At 63.4% G+C, this 24,526-nt stretch overlaps 2 protein-coding genes across 4 annotated transcripts; both read left to right on the forward strand.

The window, feature by feature from the left end:
• Positions 1-2,785: 2,785 nt before the first annotated feature.
• Positions 2,786-16,121, forward strand: FBXL16 (F-box and leucine rich repeat protein 16). 2 transcript variants are annotated; one of them, XM_025369598.1, is made up of 6 exons: positions 2,786-3,117; positions 11,042-11,688; positions 12,679-13,187; positions 13,538-13,622; positions 13,919-13,982; positions 14,222-16,121. In XM_025369598.1, the coding sequence occupies exons 2-6, from the start codon at positions 11,056-11,058 to the stop codon at positions 14,368-14,370; spliced, it is 1,440 nt and encodes a 479-aa protein (XP_025225383.1). In that variant the 5' UTR covers positions 2,786-3,117; positions 11,042-11,055; the 3' UTR covers positions 14,371-16,121. The 2 variants fall into 2 exon arrangements, with proteins under 2 accessions (XP_025225383.1, XP_025225384.1); XM_025369599.1 differs by lacking the exon at positions 2,786-3,117 and adding an exon at positions 3,505-3,711.
• Positions 16,122-18,304: 2,183 nt separating this feature from the next.
• On the forward strand, positions 18,305-24,400 carry WDR24 (WD repeat domain 24). Of its 2 annotated transcripts, XM_025369597.1 has the most exons (9): positions 18,305-19,793; positions 21,276-21,453; positions 21,596-22,268; positions 22,826-22,944; positions 23,022-23,143; positions 23,219-23,323; positions 23,407-23,747; positions 23,830-24,014; positions 24,104-24,400. In XM_025369597.1, the coding sequence occupies exons 1-9, from the start codon at positions 19,313-19,315 to the stop codon at positions 24,270-24,272; spliced, it is 2,373 nt and encodes a 790-aa protein (XP_025225382.1). In that variant the 5' UTR covers positions 18,305-19,312; the 3' UTR covers positions 24,273-24,400. The 2 variants fall into 2 exon arrangements, with proteins under 2 accessions (XP_025225382.1, XP_025225381.1); XM_025369596.1 differs by having other exon boundaries at positions 23,830-24,296.
• The last annotated feature ends 126 nt before the right edge of the window (positions 24,401-24,526 follow it).

The following is a 24,526-nucleotide window of genomic DNA, read 5'->3' on the forward strand; positions in this document are numbered from 1 at the left end:
CCAGGTGAAGGGAGGGGGTGCTCCCGGTGAGGGGTGCTCCTGGTGAGGAGTGCTCCAGGTGAGGGGTGCTCCTGGTGAGGGGTGCTCCAGGTGAGGGGTGCTCCAGGTGAAGGATGGGCACCCTCCTGGACCCAGAGGAAGGCCAGTGTGGCTGAAGCTTCATCCTCAAGGGGCCAGGTATAGAGCGAGGCTGTGGGCCAGCCGTGCCAGGCCCTCACAGCTGTGCAGACTGCAGCAAAGAATGGACAGGGCCCTGGGAAGAACAGGACCGTGTCTGCACGGCAAAATGACCCCACTGCATCCTGGGGAGAACAGGAGACGGGAGAGGGATGGAGAGACCAGTGGGGAAGCAGCTGCCACCAGCCACGGTGGAGACAGACAAAGTTGCCTGGCACAGGTGGGGTGACAGGTGGAGGGTAGGTGGTTCACAGCTGGTGACAGAGGTGCAGGGTAGGTGGGTCACGGCTGGTGACACAGGTGGAGGGTAGGTGGTTCACGGCTGGTGACAGAGGTGGAGGGTAGATGGGTCACGGCTGGTGACAGAGGTGGAGGGTACGTGGGTCACGGCTGGTGACAGAGGTGGAGGGTAGGTGGGTCACGGCTGGTGACAGAGGTGGAGGGTAGGTGGGTCACGGCTGGTGACAGAGGTGGAGGGTAGGTGGGTCACGGCTGGTGACAGAGGTGGAGGGTAGGTGGGTCACGGCTGGTGACACAGGTGGAGGGTAGGTGGGTCACGGCTGGTGACACAGGTGGAGGGTAGGTGGTTCACGGCTGGTGACAGGTGGAGGGTACGTGGGTCACGGCTGGTGACAGGTGGAGGGTAGGTGGTTCACAGCTGGCGACAGAGGTGGAGGATAGGTGGGTCACGGCTGGTGACAGGTGCAGGGTAGGTGGTTCACAGCTGGTGACAGAGGTGGAGGGTAGGTGGGTCACGGCTGGTGACACAGGTGGAGGGTAGGTGGGTCACGGCTGGTGACAGGTGGAGGGTAGGTGGGTCACGGCTGGTGACAGATGGAGGGTAGGTGGGTCACGGCTGGTGACAGAGGTGGAGGGTAGGTGGGTCACGGCTGGTGACAGAGGTGGAGGGTAGGTGGGTTCACAGCTTTGAAGGAGCACGGTCACCCTTTCTGTGATGATCTTTCACGCATTCTCTCCTGCTTAGATTCCGCAAAGGTAGGGCTGGCTTCTTGGGCCTCGCCAGGGTTGCATGACCCAAATGCCTGACCCCCACACTCACCCTATGCAGTTGGGGTGTGTCCAGCCCCAGCCCCAGCTGGGACTCAACACAAGCACAGCTTGTTCTCTGCCTGAGACCCTGGCACCTGCTGTGGGGTGAGAGCCCCAAGCATGAGGTGAAACCTTCCTACCAGGGGCGGTCCACGCCTGCTCTCAGCCAGGTGGAAGTTGCTGCCAGAAGGCCAGCCTGCCAGACCCACGCACTGGAGACTCCTGGATAGGTTGGACGGACCCTCCCCTGTTGCCCCAGCGGTCTTCACGGGGTTCGTCCTGTCTGCCCCACTCCAGGCACCTTCTTTGGTCAGTACCCAGGTACAGGGCAAGACTTATGCAGAAGAGCTGCGCTCACCCCAGGTAGACCCAGTGGCACCCCACAGCACGCACAGAACCAGCCCCACCCCGGGACCCAGCCAGGATGCCGTCAGTCTGACCCTCCTTCCCGCTGCCCCCAGGTCTCACACCGGCCCCTCCGGTCGGGCTTCCCATCAGGACGCTGGGAACAGCAGCTGGTTTCACTCCTGTTCAGATCCTCTCAGGAGCCCCATTCAGCCCTGCAGCTCTTCCCCGATGCAGACCCCCTCTGCTCTCCCCACACCTGCTCCCGCCCCCGACCCTGCTCCCAGGAGACCCCCAGGATGGGGCGCCATTGGCCTCCGTTCTCCTGCCCTGAGCCTGCTGGGGCGTCTGGGTCTCCAGCGGTTCCCACCGAGTCCTCCACCTTACCCAGCACGCCCTACCCCTGCCTGGGCTGCAGCGGCCGCCGCCTCCAGCCTCCAGTTTATTCCCGAGGGAACTTGCCAGGCTGCTCGGATCTTTGCACACCCATTCCCGAGCCATTCCTCCCTCGCACCGTGGGGGTCTCAGCTCCAGTGGGGCACCCTCAGGACGCCCCCGCCCCCGTCAGAAGTCACCACCGCAAGCCCTCGGATGCTTTCACTGTCACTATCTGAAATGATCCGTGCAATCACTTGTTTTCGCGCTCTGCGGGTGTGCCAGGGTCTCCAATGAGGGGCTTCTGGCCGGGCACGCAGCAGGTGCACGGCGGGGGGTGTGAGGGCTGTGAAGGGCTCTGGCCGCGGGCTGGGCGGGAGGGTCCAGAGATGGGGGTCTGACCACCCTGTCTCCTCTGGGCCGGGTCTCACCTTCCTCGCCTCCCCAGGTGGTGGCCAAGGGCAGGGGCGCGCGGTGCCGCCCCCGTTCCCATAGGACCCCGGACCCCTGGGCCACCCGTCGGCGCCCGCTCTCCCGCCTCCCCTCGCCCTCCCTTCCGCCTCCCGCGCCCTCCCCGCCCGCCCGCCGCGCGCCCGGGTTTGTTATTGTGCGGGTGCCCGCGGCGAGGGGGGCGGGGGCGCGTGCCGGGCCTGCCGCGTGCTTGTGGACGCCGTGCCGGGAGCGCGCCGCGCGCGGGGGCCGGGGCGGGGCGGGGGCGGGGCTCGGCATTATCGGCGCCCCCGCCTGGGCTCGCGAACCCGGATTGGCTCCCCACGCCGGGAGCGCGCCAGGGCGCGGCGTTTGGGGCCGGGCGGGGGCCGCGCGCGGCGCCGGCGGCGGCCGCGGAGGAGCGCGGGGAGGGCGAGGGGAGGAGGAGGCGCCCGCCTGGTTCCCTGCAAAGCGGCCTTATTTATCTGGGCACAGCCTCAGCCTCCCCGGTGGGAGGCTTGGGGCGGCCGATCCTCTCCCACCGGGGAGCTCCTTCCCGTGCGCGGCCGAGGGGGCCCGGCCAGGCCGGGACGCGGGGCGCGGGGCGCAGGGCGCGGCCGGGCCCTGCCGGCCAGTCCAGCACCCCGGCGGCCCCCGCGCGCGCCGACGCCCATGCCGGGCTCCCCATGACGGGAGGTCGCCCGGCAGACAGCGTGGCATGAGCCAGGAGCCCGGGCCGAGGTAAGGTGCGCGTGCGGCCGGGCTGCGGGGCGGGGAGGGGGCCAGGCCGCACCTCCGCGGCGGCCACAATGAGGAGGGGACGGGGTGGGGGTGGGGGCCGCGCCGCCGCCTCCGGGTAAGGGCTTACGTAACGGCAGCCCCTTCCCCACCTCCCCCGCGGCCGCTGGGCCTCCGTCCCCGCCTGGCCTTCCCGCAGCCCCGCGACCCGGCCCCTGGCCTGGAAGAGGCCCGCTCCCCACCGGCCACTCGGCCGGGGCTGAGGATCGGTGCCGCCTGGGCCACCGAAAGGAGGAATTGTAGGCCCCCGGCCCCCACACCGCCTGGTGGGCTCAGAGGGCGCCCTCGGACCTAAGTGATAGGCCAGGGGCCGTTAAACTGCAGGGGGGGCGCGTGGCTGTGCGGCCTGCGGGCCGGCCCTCCCCGGGCTGCTTCTGGACCCGAGGCCTGCACTGAGCTGCCGCCCGCGGGAGGAGGAGGGTTGGGGGAGGCTGGCACTTTCCTGGTTCTGGAGGCGGGACCGGGCCTTGGCCAAGGTTGGAGGGCCTCAGAAGGGAAACCTGCTGGGGAGGGGTCCCGTGTCCTCCTGGGGATTAGGTGGGTGGAGAGGTTTCCCCACCCATCACCCCAGAAGGAGAGAGGGCTGCGGTGGCCGCCTCAGGAACCCACGGCCCAGCGGCCACTCCAGGCCCTTCCCAGGCTCCAGGCTCTGCTCGGGCAGCCTGCCCTCCGCAGGAGGAGCAGATGGCGGAGGCCACCTCACCTGCCTCTTCCTTCAGGCCCTTCCCCCACACCCATGCATCCGAGGGCCCAATGGCCAGGGGCAGCTCAGGCCTCCCTGGCGCGCAGCTGGACACAGGGCCCTCTCCCAGCCCACCCCCTCGGCGTGGTGCTGGACAGCAGCCTTGGAGCAGAAGGTTTGGGTGAGGCCAGGAGACTGAGGGGTTTTCCATCTCCCAGGCCAGGGCAGAGGCCTGGAGGAACCTGGCTGGCCTGGCCAGAGATGGACACAGGGCTGGACCTGGAGCCTCCTGGAGGGGAGGGAAATTCAAGGCCCAGCTGCAAACACGGCTGTGTGGGGCGACCCTAGGACTCACTTGCCCCACTCCCTGCCCCCTGCCACCCCAACCGCCCCTCACCTGGGGCCAGACCCATGAGTTCAGCCCCTTCATCGATGGACTCACCGCCTCCAGCTCACACCCACTTCCAGGGCAGCTGAACCAGTCCGACTCCCACCGATGAGAAGGACAGAGACGGCTTTGTGGGTGGGAGGAACGGGGCCCTTGAACCAGCCAGACGTGGACCCAGGAAGCCCTGTGTTGCCGGGGGTTAGGGATGTCCCACCCGGGTGGCACTGCTCAGCCACCCAAAGACCCCATCTCCTTGCATGTGGGCACCCACTGCTGTGTCTCCCATGACTGGGTGGCAGTGAAGGGAGCTCTGTGGGTGAGTAGGTGACCCGAGCCTTCCCCACCAGTGGTGGAGGAGCCAACGGCCAAACCGGCTGCAGTGTGTGGGTTCGGGCCTCAGGTACTAGGGGCCCAGGCCTCACCTCTGGGGGTGCTCACGCTCTCCCGAGCAGGGGCTGAGATGAGGCCTGGATCCCAGCACCCACACTCCCCAGGGTGTCCAGCCGGCAAGGCTGAGCTGCCCTGGGCTTGACCATGGGTCCTTAGTCTGCTGGGGCAGCAACACGGGTCTCTCTTGAGGCCACGTGCCTGCTGGGCCATGGTGCCCCTCCCCAGAGCCCCTGGTGCACCCCCAGAAGCATCTCAAGCTGGGGGCGGGAGAGGAGCTCTGCCGCTGTGCCACGTGCCAAGTGGCAGGGACACGGGTGTGCCTGCGTCACGGGGCTGCCACGGAATGTGTCAGCCTGCACCCTGTCCCCAATCCCCAGCCACCCCAGCTGTCACCCCAGTCTCTGGGGCTGCCGCTGCAGATGGAGCCCAATGTGCGTTTTTCTGGCCACCAGGGCCCTGCGCAACTCCAAGGCCCTCCGTGGGCAGGCCTCGATGGTCCCTGAGGTTCTATGAGGGCCGAGTATTTGGTTAGACTGTGCCCTGGTCTGATGCTCACAGAGATGGGGACACCAGAGATGGGGGAAGAGACCTTCAAACTGGGGGCGCTGAGGGGTGAGGAGCTTTCCCAGGCATGCATCCAAAAGGATGTCCCAGGGGTGGGCACGCAGTGTGCAGCCTCTACAAGGAACTCAGCGCTGTGGCAGGGACCCTGCAGGACAAGGGCAGTGCTTGGAGAGACCACCAGCCCAGGGTCCAGCAGGAAGGCATCGAGACCCCATGAGGCAGAACAGGGCAGAGCGAGGACCCTGTGTGGTGCACCTGGCCAGGACCCAGGTACAGGGAATCAGCCAGCCCCGGGGCTCTTGGAGCCAATCGTAGCTCTATGTAACTTCTGGAAAATCCCTTTGCAAGCTCTGCTTCCCCAGTCCTGGTTAGGCAGTGTGTGAACGAAGGGCTCTGGTCAGTCGGAGGAGGGGTGCGTGTGGTGCTGGAGAGAGCGGGGCAGGAGAACCCCCTTCCCTCTCTTGGCTTGGGCCAGATGGTGGAGGACAGGCAGCCGCTTCCTCAGCCCTGCAGCTCCTGAGGAGGGAGCCAGCTGAAAAGGAGATGGGCTTTCCTCATCTGAAGGCTCTGTTTATTCCAAGGCCCACCCCAGCCCCGGGGTCTTGGGAGCCCTCTCAGTGACTCAGGTACCAACCTAATCCCAACCCCAGAGGCCACTTTCCCCGTGGACACTGGCCCTGGCACAATCCGGATTAATTTTCCTAGCTATGCCTTCCCCACTGACTGGCCTCCTCCTAAATTTGAGCAATCCTCCGTCAGCCCTCTGGGGGCCCTGGCAGCTGCACCCCTTTCTGCATGACTGAGCTAGTGGGGCCGAATTCCTCATTCATTCATTCCTCGAACATGCAGAGGCCATGCACATTGGTGCCGTCCGTCCTCAAGAGTCTTCAGGCCAGGAGGAGAGGCACCAGATGGACGGTGATGATAACCCGTGGGATTGTGAGACCCTGGAGGCGCTTTCTCAAGAGCTGGGGGTCCCGGAGCAGGAGGCAGGGGCCACCTCACGCCAGGAGCTGAGGGATGGAGGAGAAGAGCTTGCAGGGCTAAGGCAGGGAAACCCTGCCAGGCAAGCAGGGGGAACGGCGTTTGCCCAAGCAGAGGGGCAGGGGAGGGGGAATGGCATGACTGGGCTGTGGCATCAGGGCTGGGAAGGGGCAGGAGCTGAGGTCTCAGGGCTCAGTGACTTGCTTCGCAGAAGAGGCAGCTCTTGTGGGTCCCCAGCATGACCATCTGGGAATTGTCAGCCTGGACGCCTTACGTGCGGGGTCCTCCCAGGAGCACCCGGGCCCCACTGTGCTCTCTAGGCTCACTCTGGCCACCCGCTTCACACTGCATCCCCTGGGGAGGACATAGAGGCCACGGTCACCTCTCCCCAGCAGCTCCCAGGCCAGGCTCAGGCTGCTGAGGACAAGACAGCTGAGGTAGGGTAACCTCTTTTTCCCCTGGGGTGAGCCCTGGAGCCTCGACAGACTTCCACTTCAAGCTGAGCCAGCACCCCAGGACTGAGGCTGAGGATGGTGCAGGCATGGCCGCCTTTTTAGCAGGTCTCTTCCCCGTATTAGCACCCAGGGTGCTTGTCCCTAAAGGGAGAGGTAATCCCTAGCAGCCCACGCAGGTCGTCCGAGCCGATTTGGGTGGAATGAGGGCTCTCACAGTCACCAGCAGGAAAGGGGGCTCTGGGAGCCATGGGAACCTGCTCCTTGGTGACCGTCTGGCTGGGTGGGGCCAGGGCCAGGCAGAGGGGCCTTGTCTGAGCCCCCAGGGACTTCTCACTTAACCAGCAGAAAGACCCCAGTCTCCACTGGGAGCTCAGCTTTCTCCCACAGCGCCCATGCCTGGGCCAGTGTGTGGCTGTTTGCATTTTTGAGCTACAGGGTGGGAGATTCTCGGGCTGAGTCAGTCAAGCCGGGAGTGTGAGGAGCAGCGGGGGCCGGCAGGAACATGGACACGAGATTGGGGGGCAGCGGGGCCGCCTGTGCAGGGACGCAGCTGCCACCAAGCACACGGGTCGAGGGCTGACCCCAGGCAGAGCAACGCCTTCTGGCTGCGGTGTGGGTGTGGATGAGGGCAGCCAGGCCCGGACCCATACCCGGACGGCCGCTCCTCAACCTGTCCCCTCCCTCCTGTGGGCTCTCAAAGTGTGGCTTGATTTCTCCATCTCGACCCTGAGGCCTGGAGGTGGGGACAGGACTGTGGGCGCCAGGAAACGTGAGCTGCCTAGCGGGGCGGGAAAGGAGCCCTGCAAATGCCTCCCCCAGGCCCCCCCAGCCCCGGCGCTCCACGTGCGGGCCCATGACTGGGAGCGTTTTCAACCTAAATCGGCGCTGCTCCGGGATTATTCCTACCCTGGCACCGCCCCCGCCGCCTCCTCCGGATCGTTCTCGGCTTCTCCCCCACTCCCCGCCCCCGGGGCCCCTCCCTGCTGAGCGGGGATTGCGGGGCTGCCCCGACCCTGCCGCTGTCCGCGGTGAGGCCGGCCTGGGCCTGGCCCTGAGCGCGCGGCTGGGGCGGCCGCTGTCCATGGTGCTGGCGCGGGTGACGCGCCGACCGGCGGGGTCTGCGGAGGCCCAGGCGTCCCTGGCGGTGAAGTCCGCGCTCCCGGATCTGGGGGCACGGAGCATATTTAGGCTGGGGCTGTCTCCCGCTCTGGAGTCGGGGCGGCCGTGGGCCTGGTGCTGCCCCCTCGGGCGCAGGCATCCTGCGATGTCCCCTCTCCCCGGCTCTGGGAGGGAACCAAGGCAGCCCCGCGCCAGGCCTCCCCGGACACCGGGGGCAAATTACTCCTCAGAGCCTCGTGTTGTTTACCCGAAACCTGAGGTAGCAACACCCCCACCCCTAAGGGTGGCCGTGAGGTCGGAACATGTGTGACCCCGGTGGGCCCTTGCAAATGTTGTGATGTCATCAGCCTCTGGGAGGCTGAGCCTTATCATAAACACATGACGGGGGTCACCGGCTGTGGGTGCCTCCTCTGTGGAGGGCCTGGCCCCACTTTCCAGGACCTGAATGACACTTCTGGGGAGAGGGAGATGGTACAGAGGGTGGGGCTGGGGCTCCTGCCATCAGGGCAGGAAGGACTTTAAACCCAAAGCTGGGTTCTCAGCCACAAGGGCCACATGTTCTGGTGAGACCCCTGGTCCTGGCCCCGGTCTGCAGCCCTCCCCAGATGTGGGCCGGTGGCAAGGCTGGCCCTGTCTGGGGCTTGGAAGCCAGTGCGGGGGCCTGGTGCTGGGAAGAGCAGGGCAGGACCTCCCACTGCCTCCCTCCCTCCCCTCCGCCCTGACCAGATTATGGGGAACGGGCTGCCGGCCTTCGGGTTGCAGTGCCATCCCAGACCCCACCACTCTCTGTGGTGGAGCTGACCAGGCCCTGTAGACCCAGAAGAGACACTCGGCGAAAAAGATGTGAGCCGTCCTCTTCCTGAGAGTATTCCAGGGCCCACCCCAAGCCTTGGAATCTTCTTTTTTTTTTTTTTTGAGACGGAGTCTCGCTCTGTCACCCAGGCTGGAGTGCAGTGGCCGGATCTCAGCTCACTGCAAGCTCCACCTCCCGGGTTTACGCCATTCTCCTGCCTCAGCCTCCCGAGTAGCTGGGACTACAGGCGCCCGCCACCTCGCCCGGCTAAGTTTTCGTATTTTTTAGTAGAGACGGGGTTTCACCGTGTCAGCCAGGATGGTCTCGATCTCCTGACCTCGTGATCCGCCCGTCTCGGCCTCCCAAAGTGCTGGGATTACAGGCTTGAGCCACCGCGCCCGGCCGGAATCTTCTTGAGAGACTCTCGGACACCCCCTTGGTGGCTCCAAGAGACCTCCCAGCGAGGCCGTGGCAGGAGGGGGCAGGGTGGGCTGGGAGTGGCTTTGGCCCCTCCTCTGAGATTTTGTGGCAGGGAGGCAGGACCTGCATGAGGCTCCAGGCCTAGTCCTGGGGTCACCTAAGACCCGGAAAGATGCATCTTGCTTTGCCCTGGAGTGTGGCCGCGGGGCGCAGACGTCACTCTCCCAGCCCTTGCTATGAGCCATGCACTGAGCTCATTCACATTGCAATGCCCCAAGGCAGTAGGTACCGTCACCTCCCCAGGCTTCAAGGTGAGGAAATTGAGGCTCAGAGAAGGGAAGTGGCTTGCCAAGACCACAGAGCCAGGGTGGGGCCCATGTCAAGTCCAGGGCGTGTAACTCCAGGGGCTCTAACCTCCTCCCTGGATGTTGGGGTGGGGGCGGCAGGAGATCCGGACTGTGGAGCAGATGGTAGCACCGTGAGGGTCCCCCCTCTCCTTCGCTCCGTGGCTGTGCCCAGTGCCCCCTGCCACCCCACTCACGGACTGGAGGCCTGCGGAGGGTGCCCAGGACTGGTCCCACCCCACCCTGTGGGTGGATGTCACTGGCCTGAAGATACCCTCCACATGGCCTTCCACAGCCAGCTCTGCCCGAACGTTGGCTTCACCACTTATCTGGCCATGACCTCGGGCAGGCAGTTTGCCCGGCTTTGGCCTCAGTTTCCTCATCTGTGCAGTGGGTACGGTTATCACAGCATCCTCCCCATTGGGGAGGTTAAAGTGACAGCTTGTGTCCAGGGCTAATCATGCTGGCGCCATGGCAAACCCTGGGAAGATGCCTACCCTTTCTTTGCATTGATTCTTTTTTTTCTTTTTTTGAGACAAAGTCTAACTCTGTTGCCCAGGCTGGAGTGCAGTGGCGTGATCTCAGCTCACTGCAACCTCCGCCTCCAGGGTTCAAGTGCTTCTCCAGCCTCAGACTCCCAAGTAGCTGGACTACAGGAGCCTGCCACCAAGCCTGGCTAATTTTTGTATTTTTAGTAGAGACGGGGTTTCACCATGTTGGCCAGGCTGGTCTCAAACTCCTGACCTTGTGATCCACCCGCCTCGGCCTCCCGAAGTGCAGGATTACAGGCGTCAGCCAGTGCACCCAGCTCCTTGGGTAGATTCTGAGCCAGGGAAGCTCCTGTGCGCGTGGAGGTTGGCTACAGACCCAACACCAGAGCACCTCCTGAGAGCTGCGCAGTCACCCTGCAGGGGAGGGGCCAGAGTCCATTCCAGACCCTTCCCTTCAGTTCCCCAAGCCTGCCTAGAGGGGTGGGCCCGGTGGGTACTGACAGTGGACAGCACAGCAGAAGAAGTGAAGAGGGCAGTCCTGGCCTCACCAGGTCCACCTCCATTTTCTTCTCTGTAAAATGGGCATCATGGTACCTAAGTGCCAAAAAGTGTTGGTGTTTCTTGGCCTCACTGGGCAGACAAAAAGGTGTCTGGTTAGAAGCGGCGGCTCATGCCCGTAATCCCAGGATTTTGGGAGGCCGAGGTAGGTGGATCACTTGAGGTCATGAGTTTGAGACCAGCCTGACCAACATGGAGAAACCCCGTCTCTACTAAAAATACAAAATTAGCCAGGGGTGGTGGCAGGCGCCTGTAGTCCCAGCTACTCAGAGGGCTGAGGCAGGAGACTCACTTGAACCTGGGAGGCGGAGGGGTTGCAGCGAGCCAAGATCACCTCTCTGCACTCCAGTCTGCATTCCAGGCAACAAGAGTGAAACTCTGTTTCAAAAAAAAAAAGAAAGAAAAAAGAAAAGAAGGTGTCCATGGGCAATGGGCAATGAAAGTTGAGCTCAGTGCATACTGTAGGTGCCCAGTGAGTGCCGCAAGTGGCCATGGTCAGCTTCCTGTTGCCGCTCACAGTCAGGGAGGGAGAGGTAGGCACTCCCATGCTCTCTCTCTGGTGGTTCTGGAGCACTGTGGGGACGCCCAGGGAGGGAAGGAGCCCCAGTGCACCTGCCCCCAACCGTGGCCTTCCAGACTCAGTAATAGACTCACTCCCCCTACTGGCCCTCATCCACAGAGCGTGCCAGGAAGATGTCGAGCCCGGGCATCGACGGCGACCCCAAGCCTCCATGCTTGCCTCGAAATGGTCTGGTGAAGCTGCCAGGCCAGCCCAACGGCCTGGGTGCGGCCAGCATCACCAAGGGCACGCCAGCCACCAAGAACCGTCCCTGCCAGCCACCACCCCCACCCACCCTCCCACCACCCAGCCTGGCTGCTCCACTGCCCCGGGCTGCCCTGGCTGGGGGCCCGTGCCCCCTGGCAGGTGGACCAGCCTCAGCCTTGGCACCTGGGCCCCCAGCGGAGCGGCCGCCGCTGGCCACGGACGAGAAGATCCTCAATGGGCTCTTCTGGTATTTCTCGGCCTGCGAGAAGTGTGTGCTGGCCCAGGTGTGCAAGGCCTGGCGGCGCGTGCTTTACCAGCCCAAGTTCTGGGCAGGCCTCACGCCGGTGCTGCACGCCAAGGAGCTCTACAATGTGCTGCCTGGTGGCGAGAAGGAGTTCGTGAACCTGCAGGGCTTTGCTGCAAGAGGCTTCGAGGGCTTCTGCCTGGTTGGCGTCTCTGACCTGGACATCTGTGAGTTCATTGACAACTATGCGCTCTCCAAGAAGGGTGTCAAAGCCATGAGCCTCAAGCGCTCCACCATCACGGACGCAGGCCTCGAGGTGTGCGCCAGGCTGCAGGGGGACAGGGCTGGGGGCAGGGCCGGGCAGCAGCAACCCTGTGGGGGCCGGAGAGGATGGTGGCTTTGGGGTGGGGGGGTGTGCGCCCAGGCTGGGGTGAGGGGGACAGGGCTGGGGGACAGGGCCGGGCAGCGGCAAGGGGCTGGAGAGGATGGTGGCTTTGGGGTGGGGGAAAGCAGGACTGACTACCGGGGGACCTCATGCAAAGGGAAAATGTGGGTCCCTTGCTCAAAGACAAGATATTCAAGATGGCAGCAGCAGAGCAGTCAATTAAATGCAGGGCCCAGGCCCGGTGGCTCACGCCTGTCATCCCAGCACTATGGGAGGCCAAGGCGGGCCGCTTACTTGAGGTCAGGAGTTCGAGACCAGCCTGGTCAACATGGTAAAACTCTGTTTCTATTTAAAATGCAAAAATTAGCCAGGCCTGGTGGCGGGCACCTGTAGTCCCAGCTACTTGGGAGGACACTGAGGTAGGAGAATTGCTTGAACCCGGGAGGCCGAGGGTGCAGTGAGCTGAGATCATGCCACTGCACTCCAGCCTGGAACCTGGGCAACAGTGTACGACTATCTCAAAATGAATGCATAAATAAATAAAATAAACGCAGGGTGGGGAGGATGCTGGGGGAAGCTGAGGGGCAGCTGGGAAAGGATCTCCCAGGGGCAGAGGTCAGAGGAGCCGCCTGGCAGCTGGGCCTGTAGTTTAATTGTAACATTGGTGCCAATGCCCCTGGCACCTGCTCTGCCAGGCCCTGGGCTCTTGTCCCGATGCCCCACCTCCTCACACTCTGCCAAGTGTTTTCAGGGTTCAGCTCTCTGCATGTTTACACCCTACCCAGGACCACTGCTTCCTCCCTGCGAGCTCCACCCTGTCTCCTGCAATCCTCCGGCGCTAGCTGCCGGCAGGAACGCACTGGGCTGGGGGCGGGGAGCCCAGGCCGGGCACCCCGCTGACCGGCGCCCGCCCGCCTGCAGGTTATGCTTGAACAGATGCAGGGCGTGGTGCGTCTGGAGCTGTCGGGCTGCAACGACTTCACCGAGGCCGGGCTGTGGTCCAGCCTGAGCGCGCGCATCACCTCGCTGAGCGTGAGTGACTGCATCAACGTGGCCGACGACGCCATCGCGGCCATCTCGCAGCTGCTGCCCAACCTGGCGGAGCTGAGCCTGCAGGCCTACCATGTGACGGACACGGCGCTGGCCTACTTCACGGCGCGCCAGGGCCACAGCACGCACACGCTGCGCCTACTCTCCTGCTGGGAGATCACCAACCACGGCGTGGTCAACGTGGTGCACAGCCTGCCCAACCTCACCGCGCTCAGCCTCTCGGGCTGCTCCAAGGTCACCGACGACGGCGTGGAGCTCGTGGCCGAGAACCTGCGCAAGCTGCGCAGCCTTGACCTCTCATGGTGCCCACGCATCACCGACATGGCGCTGGAGTACGTGGCTTGCGACCTGCACCGCCTGGAGGAGCTCGTGCTCGACAGGTGCGCGCCCCGGGGCCGCGGCGGGCGGGGCAGCACAGGGCGGGGGGCGGGGCGGGACCGCGGCGGGCGGGCTGCACGGGGAGAGGCGGGGCAGGGGGAGGGGGCTTCTGGCGGGGCGGAGGCTGTGGCGCGGCGGGCAGCCCTCGGAGGCAGAGCGCCTGGGGAGCGGGCAGAACCGTAGCACGGGTTGGCTGGACCCTTGTCCTTCCCGGTGGGTGGGATCGAGGAGGGGCCCGTGGCTGCTCCAGGTGGGGCAGGAAGGGATTCACGCCAGGGGCACTCCCAGGAAGACGAGGGAGGGCCCGGGCCAGGTGATTTGAAGGAGGGGGTCCCCTCTGGTGCAACCACAGGTGTGTACGCATCACGGACACTGGCCTCAGCTATCTGTCCACCATGTCGTCCCTCCGCAGCCTCTACCTGCGATGGTGCTGCCAGGTACCGGCTCTCAAACACCCCGGGATTGGGGAATCGGCGGGGAGGTGGGGGCGCGGGGAGAGCTCCCGGACCCACTCAGATCCTGGGATAGTCTGGGGCCCCTCCCTATCCAGCAGCCGACCTAAGCGGAACCCAGGGGTCCCCGGCGGCCCCCACCAGCACTTCCCAGCTGCCTCCCGGCTCCGGGATGACTGAGGAACCCCGGGCTTGAACCCGCCTAGCCCTCCATGGACCCCAGGGTGCCCTCCGCCTCGGTGCGAGCGGAAATCATTAAGTCGCTCCTCCACGACCGACAGGTGCAGGACTTCGGGCTGAAGCACCTCCTGGCCCTGGGGAGTTTGCGCCTCCTGTCTCTGGCAGGTGAGACCCCCGTTTCTACTCTAACGCTGAGCAGTGACCACCCACCCCCACCTAGTCCGCCCGCCCAGCCTGCCCGGTCCTTGTGCAAACTCACGCCCGGCGCGGACACACCGTCCCGGGTCCGAGGCGGAGAAGGAGGGAGACGCGGGCACTGAGCCGCCCTATGACCCCGCCGTCCCCGCCTTCCCCGCCCAAGCCCTGGGTCCTGCGCACTGAGCCGCCCTCTAACCCCGCCGCAGGCTGCCCGCTGCTCACCACCACCGGGCTGTCGGGCTTGGTGCAGCTGCAGGAGCTGGAGGAGCTGGAACTGACCAACTGCCCCGGGGCCACCCCCGAGCTCTTCAAGTACTTCTCGCAGCACCTGCCCCGCTGCCTCGTTATTGAGTAGCGCGGGGCCCCCGCCCTGGTCGCGGGAACCCGGCCATGACCTGGGCGGGGGCGCGGGGCGCCGCCGAGCCCCCTCTTCCCGCCTTGCGCTCGGGGGAGTCCCCGCGCCCCCGGCCTAGCGCGGGAGGCGGGGCGAACCGAGGGAAAGCCCCGCCCCGGCCTTCAGCCCCTCCGCCCTCCCGGCCCCGCCCCGGGCAGGGGGGCGGCGGGTGGGTCCGCCCCACGCACGCACGCACACTCGGGGACTTTGTGCATGCCCCTCGTGCCCGCACTGCACGCCGCCCTCCGCCACGCCACAGCCACAGCCGCCGCCATCACTCGCTCGCCCGCCCGCTTGGGGGGCGGGGCTCGGTCCTTGGGGGGCGCTTTGAGCTCTCCAGACTGTCCTTACCGCCTTCCCCGCCACACCCGCTCTGTCTCCCCACTGTCCCCCCATCCCGGGCAGGGCCCAGGGGAATTGAGGGGGCTGGGTCCCCCAGGACACAGGGGCCCGGAAGAGCCCTACGGGCTTCCTGCATCTTCCACCGCACCATGCCTGGAGCCCTCCGAGGGGTGTCAGGGGAAACAGGCCACCGCCAAAGCCATGGCCCGCCGCCGAGAGCCCAAGCCCCACCCGCACCTCCTCACCCATCCAGCCTGACCCACGTGGCCTCCCTTCCTCCTTGCCACTGTGTGGGGCAGCCCCCTGTCGGCCCCCTAACCCAGCCTTGGTCCCTGGCCAGGCTGAGACAGAATTGGGCAGGGAGAGGGCAGAAGGGCTGGCGATCACTTGGAGTCATTAACATTATCCCAGCTGACTCTGGTCGGCCTCAACCCAGGGGTGGCACAGGCACCTTGCAAGCCTCCGAGCTGGAGCCACCCTCAGGCCTGGGGAGAGGCCTGGGCCAACCCCACACCTCAGCTCCTGCACCCAGCCGGGCTCAGTTCAGGCCTGGGCACCGAGCTTCACCCTGGGCGATCTCCTCAGGTGGAGTCTGCAGAGTGGACCCAGCCAAGGGTCAGGGTCAGCACTGGGTCAGCGACTCCAATCTTCCAGTGGCCAGCACACCCTAGACACCCCAAGGAGGGAGGGCTCCTTTCTGGCCTCCCCCCCACTTCACCCCTCCCCAGCTTCCCAAACTTCTGCCTGCCCAAATGGGCTCTGACCGTGCTCTGTCGGCCTGAGACATTTGGAAGTCCTGGGGGATGCTGGCAAACCTCAGCCGTCGCTGAGGAGGGGGCTGGGGCCCCTTCCCATCCCAACCTTGAGCCCCAGGAGATACAGCGCCCACACCCAATCTTGGGACACTCCCTATCTGGTTGGAAGAGAGTAACCAGTTTCCAGAGAGCCAGAGAGTGAGAGAGAAAGAGTGAGAGAGAGAGAGAGAAAGAGAGAGAGAGATGCTGTTGAATCAGAAACAGATCAACAGCCCAAAGATTTTCCAGCCCCAGGAAGCTCCAGGGCTGAGTGGTCAGGAGCCAGTTTCTCCAGCCCCTCCTCCCCACAACCCCTAGTGGGGAGGGGCAGCTGTCCATTTGCCCAAAGTATTAATGCAACTGAAGCTGTGATATTTCCAACGACTGTAGGAGGAAAAATTAAGGGGAGAGAGGAAAACAAAACCAACCAACCCCTAAAATCATTTTCTTATTGTACATAACGACCTCATTCTCCTGTATATGCGGAAGATATAACCTTATATTTGGTAAGTGTTTCTTGTGCTATTTTATCACGTGACCTGTTTATAAAAATATATATTAAAAAAATTGTAAAAATATGTGTCTGAGTTGTTTTTAGGTCACCAGACCACAGTGTAGGATGGCATATCTGCCCTGGGCGTCCCCGGTCTCGGGATTCTCCTGTACCTCTTATCAGATTTATTCTTTCTTGCAACAAAGGGGTAGAGGCTGGATGCCAATGTGGTAGAATGGAAACAGCAGTGACTACACGGAAGGCAGAGGACCTCCCGTTCCTTAAAGGCAGAGACGACACTAAAGTCACTACACATAATATTCCCTCCAAAATATCTAGACTCTAGCCCACCCTTCCGGAGAAGCAGAAATGAGCCCTATTCTATGCACAGAGTAACAGGCAGGGACAAGGATGTCGCAAAAAATTACACAACGCACCAATAGCAGACAATGTCTCACACCCAGGGAAGAAAGGTTGAAAGAGGGTAACTGAGGCTGGGCACGGTGGCTCACGCCTGTAATCCTAGCACTTAGGGAGGCCAAAGCGGGGGGGGTGGATCACCTGAGGTCAGGAGTTCGAGACCAGCCTGGCCAATATGGTGAAACCCTGTCTCTACTAAATATATAAAAAATTAACCAGGCGTGGTGGTGGTTGCCTGTAATCCCAGCTACTACGGAGGCTGAGGCAGAATCACTTGAACCCAGGGGGTGGAGGTTGCTGTGAGCTGAGATTGCGCCACCTCACTCCAACCTGGGTGAAACAGCAAAACTCCGTCTCAAAAAATTTTAAAAAGAGACCGGGCACGGTGGCTCACACCTGTAACTCTAGCACTTTGGGAGGCCAAGGCGGGTGGATCACCTGAGGTTGGGAATTTGAGACCAGCCTGAGCAACATGGAGAAGCCCAGTCTCTACTAAAAATACAAAATTAGCCCAGCATGGTGGCGCATGCCTGTAATCCCAGCTACTCAGGAAGCTGAGGCAGGAGAATCGCTTGAACCCGGGAGGCGGAGGTTGCGGTGAGCCAAGATCGCACCACTGCACTCCAGCCTGGGCAAGAAGAGCAAAACTCCATTTCAAAACGTTTTGAAAAAAGAAAGAGGGCAACTGGTTGAACAAGTGTGTCAGGCACTGAGCATTCGGTGGGAACTGAGCCAGAATGTGATTCCTGCCCTGGGGGAATTCACACTCGTATGTGACCAACAACCAGTAAACAAACGAATGGGTGGTGACAAGTGCCGTGGAGGCCACAGTGATGGAAAGGCCCATTAGGACAGTGGTCAGGGAGGTCCTCTCTGTGGAGGAGGCATCGCATACGCAATGTCCTCGAGACAGGAAAGGGCTTGGTGGGCTGGGAATGGGGGTGGAAGCTGCTGTGGCTGGAGGTACACAGGGGAAGGCAGAGGCCAGGTGTTGGGGGTTCATTCACAGCAGAGTGGGAGCTGCCAGAGGCCTCAGGCAGAAGGCCTGGTACCTGACTTCCGTGCGGGTTTCAGATCAGAGGGGAACGACGGACCCAGGAAAGCTGTTGGGAGGCTGCTCCTGAGGTCGCAGGAGTGAGGAAGGAGGGGAAGCTCGGAACCTGTCGAGGGATGACCAGACGTCATGATGAACCTGGGGACTGGAATAGGAGATAGTATTAACATACTGAGGCCGGGCGCGGTGGCTCAAGCCTGTAATCCCAGCACTTTGGGAGGCCGAGACGGGCGGATCACGAGGTCAGGAGATCGAGACCATCCTGGCTAACACGGTGAAACCCCGTCTCTATTAAGAAATACAAAAAACTAGCCGGGCGTGGTGGCGGGCGCCTGTAGTCCCAGCTACCCGGGAGGCTGAGGCCGGAGAATGGCGTGAACCCGGGAGGCGGAGCTTGCAGTGAGCTGAGATCGCGCCACTGCACTCCAGCCTGGGTGACAGAGCGAGACTCCGTCTCAAAAAAAAACAAAAAAACAAAAAAACAAAAAAAAAAAACCATACTGAAATTGAGACTTAAAAAACACAGATCAGGAGCGGTGGCTCACACCTGCAATCCCAGCAGTTTGGGAGGCTGAAGCCAGAGGATCGCTTGAGTTCAGGAGTTTGAGAGCAGCCTGGCCAACATGGTGAAACCCCGTCTCTACTAAAAATACAAAATTAGCCGGGCGTGGTGCTGGGCGCCTGTAGTGCCAACTACTCGGGAGGCTGAGGCAGGAGAGTCGCTTGAACCTGGGAGGTGGAGCTTGCAGTGAGCCGAGGTCCCGCCACTGTACTCCAGCCTGGGCGACTGAGCGAGACTCCGTTTAAATAAATAAATAAACAACACACAAGCACAGCACCGAAGCGCAATGGCGACGCTCAGGGCGGCCCGCAGACTCCAGTCCTGGGCCTCTCCCGGCCTCAGCCAACGCAGCTTCCGGACCCGGAACTTTCGTGGTGTGGGGCGAGAGTCTGTTCCCACTACCTGAGCGGGGAGGGTAAGAAAGGACCATTTCCGGCGAGGGGCGGGAAAGACAGCGTCTTCCGGCGCGGCGGTTCCGGATAGCCGTGCGCTTTTAGTAAAAGATTGGGGTTCGCGCGGCGAGAACGGCTGCCCCGGGCCCTCTGGTTCTCGTCCCGCAGCGTCCGCTCCCCCGCGCCACTGCGCCGGGGAACCTCTGCGCCGCTCCCAGGAACCCTGTTCTCCGGGTCGCCGGCTTCTCTCCTGCCTCCGGTCCCGCCAGACACCTCGAGCTCCTTGAGTAGCTCGGTCCTTGAGGTCCCTGTGGGCCCTTCTCGCGTCTAATGCCTGAGCCCTCGGGCCCCTCTAGCCCTCTGTTCCCTCCCCTCTTTGGTTCCTCCCTAGAGCCCCGCCGCCCTCGGAGGCCCCCAGGGCTGACAGTGCGGACGGCGGGAGTTTCCTCGCTCCCCTGCTGGGATTGACTGACCGAGGGTTTAGTGACTGCCCGGATCTGGCTGATAGGGGGACCGAGAGGTGGCCTGGGCCGGGAATGTCCAGCTAGGGTCTTCCATGGAAGTCAGACATGAAACTGACAGGCCTAAGGGAAGCTAGGGAGCCCTCTCACCGCTCAGCCAGGGTGATGGACTGGACTGACGGACTCCAGTGAATTTGAGCTTGCCTGTCAGGCTGATCGGTTGATAGACAGCCCTGGACTGGCTCACTAAAACTGACCAGCCCGGGCCCAAGCAGTTCTGGGGTCCCAACCTGGGTGGAAGGTCTGAACTGATGACCCACGCAGGCTGACCAGACCAGCCCACCTCACTGACCTCCTAACCCCTGACCTCATCACCTGTGCAGCCATGGAGAAGATGTCCCGTGTGACCACAGCCCTGGGTGGCAGCGTGCTGACGGGTCGCACCATGCATTGCCACCTGGATGCTCCCGCCAATGCCATCAGTGTGTGCCGTGACGCAGCCCAGGTGGTCGTGGCAGGCCGTAGCATCTTCAAGATCTATGCCATCGAGGAGGAACAGTTCGTGGAGAAGCTGAACCTGCGTGTGGGGCGTAAGCCTTCACTTAATCTGAGCTGCGCTGACGTGGTGTGGCACCAGATGGATGAGAACCTGCTGGCCACAGCAGCCACCAATGGTGTGGTGGTCACGTGGAACCTGGGCCGGCCGTCCCGCAACAAGCAGGACCAGCTGTTCACAGAACACAAGCGCACGGTGAACAAAGTGTGCTTCCACCCCACTGAAGCCCATGTGCTGCTCAGTGGCTCCCAGGATGGCTTCATGAAGTGCTTTGACCTCCGCAGGAAGGACTCTGTCAGCACCTTCTCGGGTGAGGCCACAGAGGCGGGTCAGGGCAGGTGGGCATCTCTGCCAGTGCCCAGCCTGTCCATGCAGGCGGAGAAGGGCTCCGTGCATCAGAGGCCCTCAGGATCACTCACAGAGGGCTTTCTCAGGGGGAAAGGGAATCAGCACGGGAGGGTTGGGGCAGGTTGGGCTGGACTGCATGTGAGCCAGGGCAGTGAAGTGGGAAGAGGCAAGAGATGAGACCAACAGAAATTGAGGCTAGCTGTGGGGTAAGGGAGGGCAGAGCCCCAGCGGTCTCCCAGCCAGCCCCGGTGATGAGCAGAGAGCCACTGCATGACTCTCTTCCCTCACCTCGGAGCTGCAGAGGCCGCCTCATAGCAGGAGGTCCACCAGGACTTCCAGGTTTCCTGGCCCAGGGAGGCAGAGGAGGTGGGTTTGCTGTCCAGTGCCCCGGGACCCTTTTCCTAACAGGCCCAGCTCCCCGATGGCTGACCTGAACCAGCTCTCCCTTGTTCACCTGGAGGAGACTAGGTATGAAGCACAAGGCGGAGCCCTCAAGGGACTCAGAGAATTTACGGGCCACTTTAGACAGATCCTGGCCAGGCACGGTGGCTCACGCCTGTAATCCCAGCACTTTGGGAGGCTGAGGCGGGCCGATCATGAGGTCAGGAGATTGAGACCACCCTGGCTAACATGGTGAAACCCCATCTCTACTAAAAATACAAAACAAAAAATTAGCCAGGCCTGGTGGCACGCGCCTATAATCCTAGCTACTCGGGAGGCTGGGGCAGGAGAATGGCTTGAACCCGGGAGGCGGAGATTGCAGTGAGCCAAGATCGTGCCACTGCACTCCAGCCTGGGTGACAGAGGGAGACTCCATCTCAAAAAAAAAAAAGACACATCTTGAGCTGCCTCCCCTGGAGGGCCCTAGAGGAAGGTTGGGTACCGCCCTCGAAGTCTCTTGGTGTGGTGGTGCCCTAGGGTGGACCTGGACCCTGACTCATCCAGTCCTTTGGGGCGGACCAGGCAGTTCCAGCTTCAGGTGAAGGGACTGGGCCGAGGCTGGGGCACCCTCGTCAACACCTCCTTGCGCCTCCCACAGGGCCGTGGGGTGGGTTATGGCTGGGTAGGTTCCTGCTGGGGCCTCCCACAGGGCCGTGGGAGTGGGTTATGGCTGGGTGGGTTCCTGCTCGCCCAGTGCTCAGCTGCTGCATCCTGAGGATGCACCACAGCTTTGCTCAGGGACCGATGCAGGATGCAGAATCTAGGGCACATGAGGCCTGGCAGTATGTGTTAAAAACCACCTGGCGTCCTGCTCCCGGGCCCAGGCTCCTGTGGCGACTACGCGTGGCTGCTTTCTTGGGCAGATCTTGGGGATGTCCAGTCTACCCTCTGGGCCTCTGTTCTGGGCCACAGGCAGGTGTGTGACACCATGCCACAGCTGCTCTGAGGGTGCACCTCGTGGGCCAGCCCCGTCACCTCCCCTGCATCGATCCCCTGCCTGCAGGCCAGTCTGAGAGCGTGCGGGACGTGCAGTTCAGTATCCGGGACTACTTCACCTTTGCTTCCACCTTCGAGAATGGCAACGTGCAGCTCTGGGACATCCGGCGTCCCGACCGGTGTGAGAGGATGTTCACAGCCCACAATGGACCCGTCTTCTGCTGCGACTGGCACCCCGAGGATAGGTGTGGCATGGGGTGCAGGGGGCAGCAGGTTGACAGTAAGCTCTCACTGCCTCAGACTTGTGAGTCAGTCCGGAGCAGCAGAGCTAGGGGGTCCCCTCTCCACAGGAAAGGCCACTGAGGGTTTGGGTGGGCCTTCCCACAGGGGCTGGTTGGCCACAGGAGGGCGCGACAAGATGGTGAAGGTCTGGGACATGACCACACATCGTGCCAAGGAGATGCACTGTGTGCAGACCATCGCCTCAGTGGCCCGTGTCAAGTGGCGGCCTGAGTGCCGCCACCACCTGGCCACGTGCTCCATGATGGTGGACCACAACATCTACGTCTGGGATGTGCGCCGGCCCTTCGTGCCAGCTGCCATGTTTGAGGAGCACCGAGACGTCACTACGGGAATCGCCTGGCGCCACCCCCACGACCCCTCCTTCCTGCTGTCTGGCTCCAAGGACAGCTCACTGTGCCAGCACCTGTTCCGCGATGCCAGCCAGCCTGTCGAGCGTGCCAACCCTGAGGGCCTCTGCTATGGCCTCTTCGGGGACCTGGCCTTCGCCGCCAAGGAAAGCCTGGTGGCTGCCGAGTCGGGGCGCAAGCCCTACACTGGCGACCGGCGCCACCCCATCTTCTTTAAGCGCAAGCTGGACCCTGCCGAGCCCTTCGCAGGCCTGGCCTCCAGCGCCCTCAGTGTCTTTGAGACAGAGCCGGGTGGCGGCGGCATGCGCTGGTTTGTAGACACAGCTGAGCGTTACGCGCTGGCTGGCCGGCCACTGGCAGAGCTCTGTGACCACAATGCAAAGGTGGCTCGAGAGCTTGGCCGCAACCAGGTAGGTAGGTGTTGAGCCTGGGGGCCCCGGGGCCATGACCTCAGGGCAGGGGCTTGTTCCTCTGTCAGCTGTGCCCACTCCTCGACCTCAAGCTCCACAATGGATTCCAGCCGGTCACACCAACAGCCCTTGCCCCGATCGCTGAGGGTGTCAGGATCACACAGGGCCAGGGCTCCACGGTGGGCCAGACCCGGGACTGTCCTCTGTGGGTGGTCTGGGGAGTCGTGTGACTCAAGCTTTCTGTTCTGCCCTCTTGCTTCTGGAGCTCTCCCCGCACCAGCAGTGGTGGAGCTGTGAGCTGCCGCTCCCATGCCCATCTCTGGCTGCCTCACAGGTCCCCACCACCCAGTTCTGTTTCCCTCTGTGCTGCTCTAGAGCAGTGCCTGAGATTTTTGTCTTTCCCATGAGCCTCAGCTTTCCTACTTGGGGTGGGCCTGGACATTGGGTACCTGGGGCAGCTGAATGCTGAGGGCTTGAGATTCTGTCCAGGCAGAGGGGGACCTGCATGGGGTGCTGGGTGTCCAGGACGCCCACAAGTGACCAGTGCCTGCCCCTAGGTGGCGCAAACGTGGACCATGCTGCGGATCATCTACTGCAGCCCTGGCCTGGTGCCCACTGCGAACCTCAACCACAGCGTGGGCAAGGGTGGCTCCTGTGGCCTGCCCCTCATGAACAGGTAGATGCCGGGGGCAGCTCTCCCCAGGGGCTGGGGCTGCTCGAGCCCCCCCACCCATGGGCCCTTCCTGCCCCCAGTTTCAATCTGAAGGATATGGCCCCAGGGTTGGGCAGTGAGGCGCGGCTGGACCGCAGCAAAGGAGATGCACGGAGCGATACAGTTCTGCTCGACTCCTCGGCCACACTCATCACCAACGAGGGTAGGCTGGGGTGCTGACGGGAGAGGGGTGGGGGTGTCCCAGATGACCCTGAACGCCCACCCCATTGTCGGGCAGATAACGAGGAAACCGAGGGCAGCGACGTACCTGCCGACTACCTGCTGGGTGATGTGGAGGGTGAGGAGGACGAGCTGTACCTGCTGGATCCAGAACACGCGCACCGTGAGTGGGGGTCTGGGCAGGGTGGGGTTCAGAGGTGAATGGAGGACAGAGACTCAGAGCTTCTGCTGGTCCCTGCCTCCCAGCCGAGGAGCCTGAGTGTGTGCTGCCGCAGGAGGCCTTTCCACTGCGCCACGAGATCGTGGACACGCCTCCCGGGCCCGAGCACCTGCAGGACAAGGCCGACTCCCCGCACGTGAGCGGCAGCGAGGCGGATGTGGCCTCCCTGGCCCCCGTGGACTCCTCTTTCTCGCTCCTGTCTGTCTCACACGCACTTTACGACAGCCGCCTGCCACCTGACTTCTTCAGCGTGCTGGTGCGTGACATGCTGCATTTCTACGCTGAGCAGGGCGATGTGCAGATGGCTGTATCTGTGCTCATTATCCTGGGTGAACGGGTGCGCAAGGACATCGACGAGCAGACCCAGGTGTGTGGTGGGCGGGGCCTCCCCCCTCTGCAGCGCCGCCCCTGGCACCCAGATCCTGACCACTGGGCGCTCCCTCCCCCAGGAGCACTGGTACACTTCCTACATCGACCTACTGCAGCGCTTCCGCCTCTGGAACGTGTCCAACGAGGTGGTCAAGCTGAGCACTAGCCGCGCCGTCAGCTGCCTCAACCAGGCCTCCACCACCCTGCACGTCAACTGCAGCCACTGCAAGCGGCCCATGAGCAGCCGGGGCTGGGTCTGCGACAGGTGGGGCAGTGGGGTTGGGAGCTGGGGCAGGGGCCTGCAGGCAGCGCAGGAGCCCCCGCTCAGGCGCCCTCCCTCCTGCCCGCCCCCAGGTGCCACCGCTGCGCTAGCATGTGTGCCGTCTGCCACCACGTGGTCAAGGGTCTGTTCGTGTGGTGCCAGGGCTGCAGCCACGGCGGCCACCTGCAGCACATCATGAAATGGCTGGAAGGCAGCTCCCACTGTCCCGCGGGCTGCGGCCACCTCTGCGAGTACTCCTGACGGGGCATCTGCTGGGCTTGCCTGGGGCCCGGGGACCTGACTGCCCGGCCGACCGCGTGCAGAACTCCGCGTGGTCTTGTGCCCGAGACGGGCGGAGGCTGAGACCCCAATAAAGGAAGTGGAGCCGCTGTCAGCACTGCGTGTCACCCCATCGCGCGGCGGGTCCGCCGTATGCCCGCGGTGCTGCTGGCGGGCGGGGGCTTTCGGCGCTGTCGCCATGGTAACCGGCGGCGCCAATAGTCGCGCTCTGGCCG

This window comes from Theropithecus gelada, chromosome 20 (assembly GCF_003255815.1).
Source record: "Theropithecus gelada isolate Dixy chromosome 20, Tgel_1.0, whole genome shotgun sequence".
Lineage (NCBI taxonomy): Eukaryota > Metazoa > Chordata > Mammalia > Primates > Cercopithecidae > Theropithecus > Theropithecus gelada.

Excerpts from the sequence above, each read along its gene's own strand:
- WDR24 (XM_025369596.1), top strand. The coding sequence starts at position 19,313 with ATGGAGAAGATGTCCCGTGTGACCACAGCCCTGGGTGGCAGCGTGCTG. Across the intron at positions 22,269-22,825 it reads GAGAGCTTGGCCGCAACCAG|GTGGCGCAAACGTGGACCAT; the intron begins GTAGGTAGGTGT and ends GCCTGCCCCTAG. Across the intron at positions 23,748-23,829 it reads ACATCGACGAGCAGACCCAG|GAGCACTGGTACACTTCCTA; the intron begins GTGTGTGGTGGG and ends TCCCTCCCCCAG.
- FBXL16 (XM_025369598.1), top strand. The coding sequence starts at position 11,056 with ATGTCGAGCCCGGGCATCGACGGCGACCCCAAGCCTCCATGCTTGCCT. Across the intron at positions 13,623-13,918 it reads ACCTGCGATGGTGCTGCCAG|GTGCAGGACTTCGGGCTGAA; the intron begins GTACCGGCTCTC and ends CACGACCGACAG. Across the intron at positions 13,983-14,221 it reads GCGCCTCCTGTCTCTGGCAG|GCTGCCCGCTGCTCACCACC; the intron begins GTGAGACCCCCG and ends ACCCCGCCGCAG.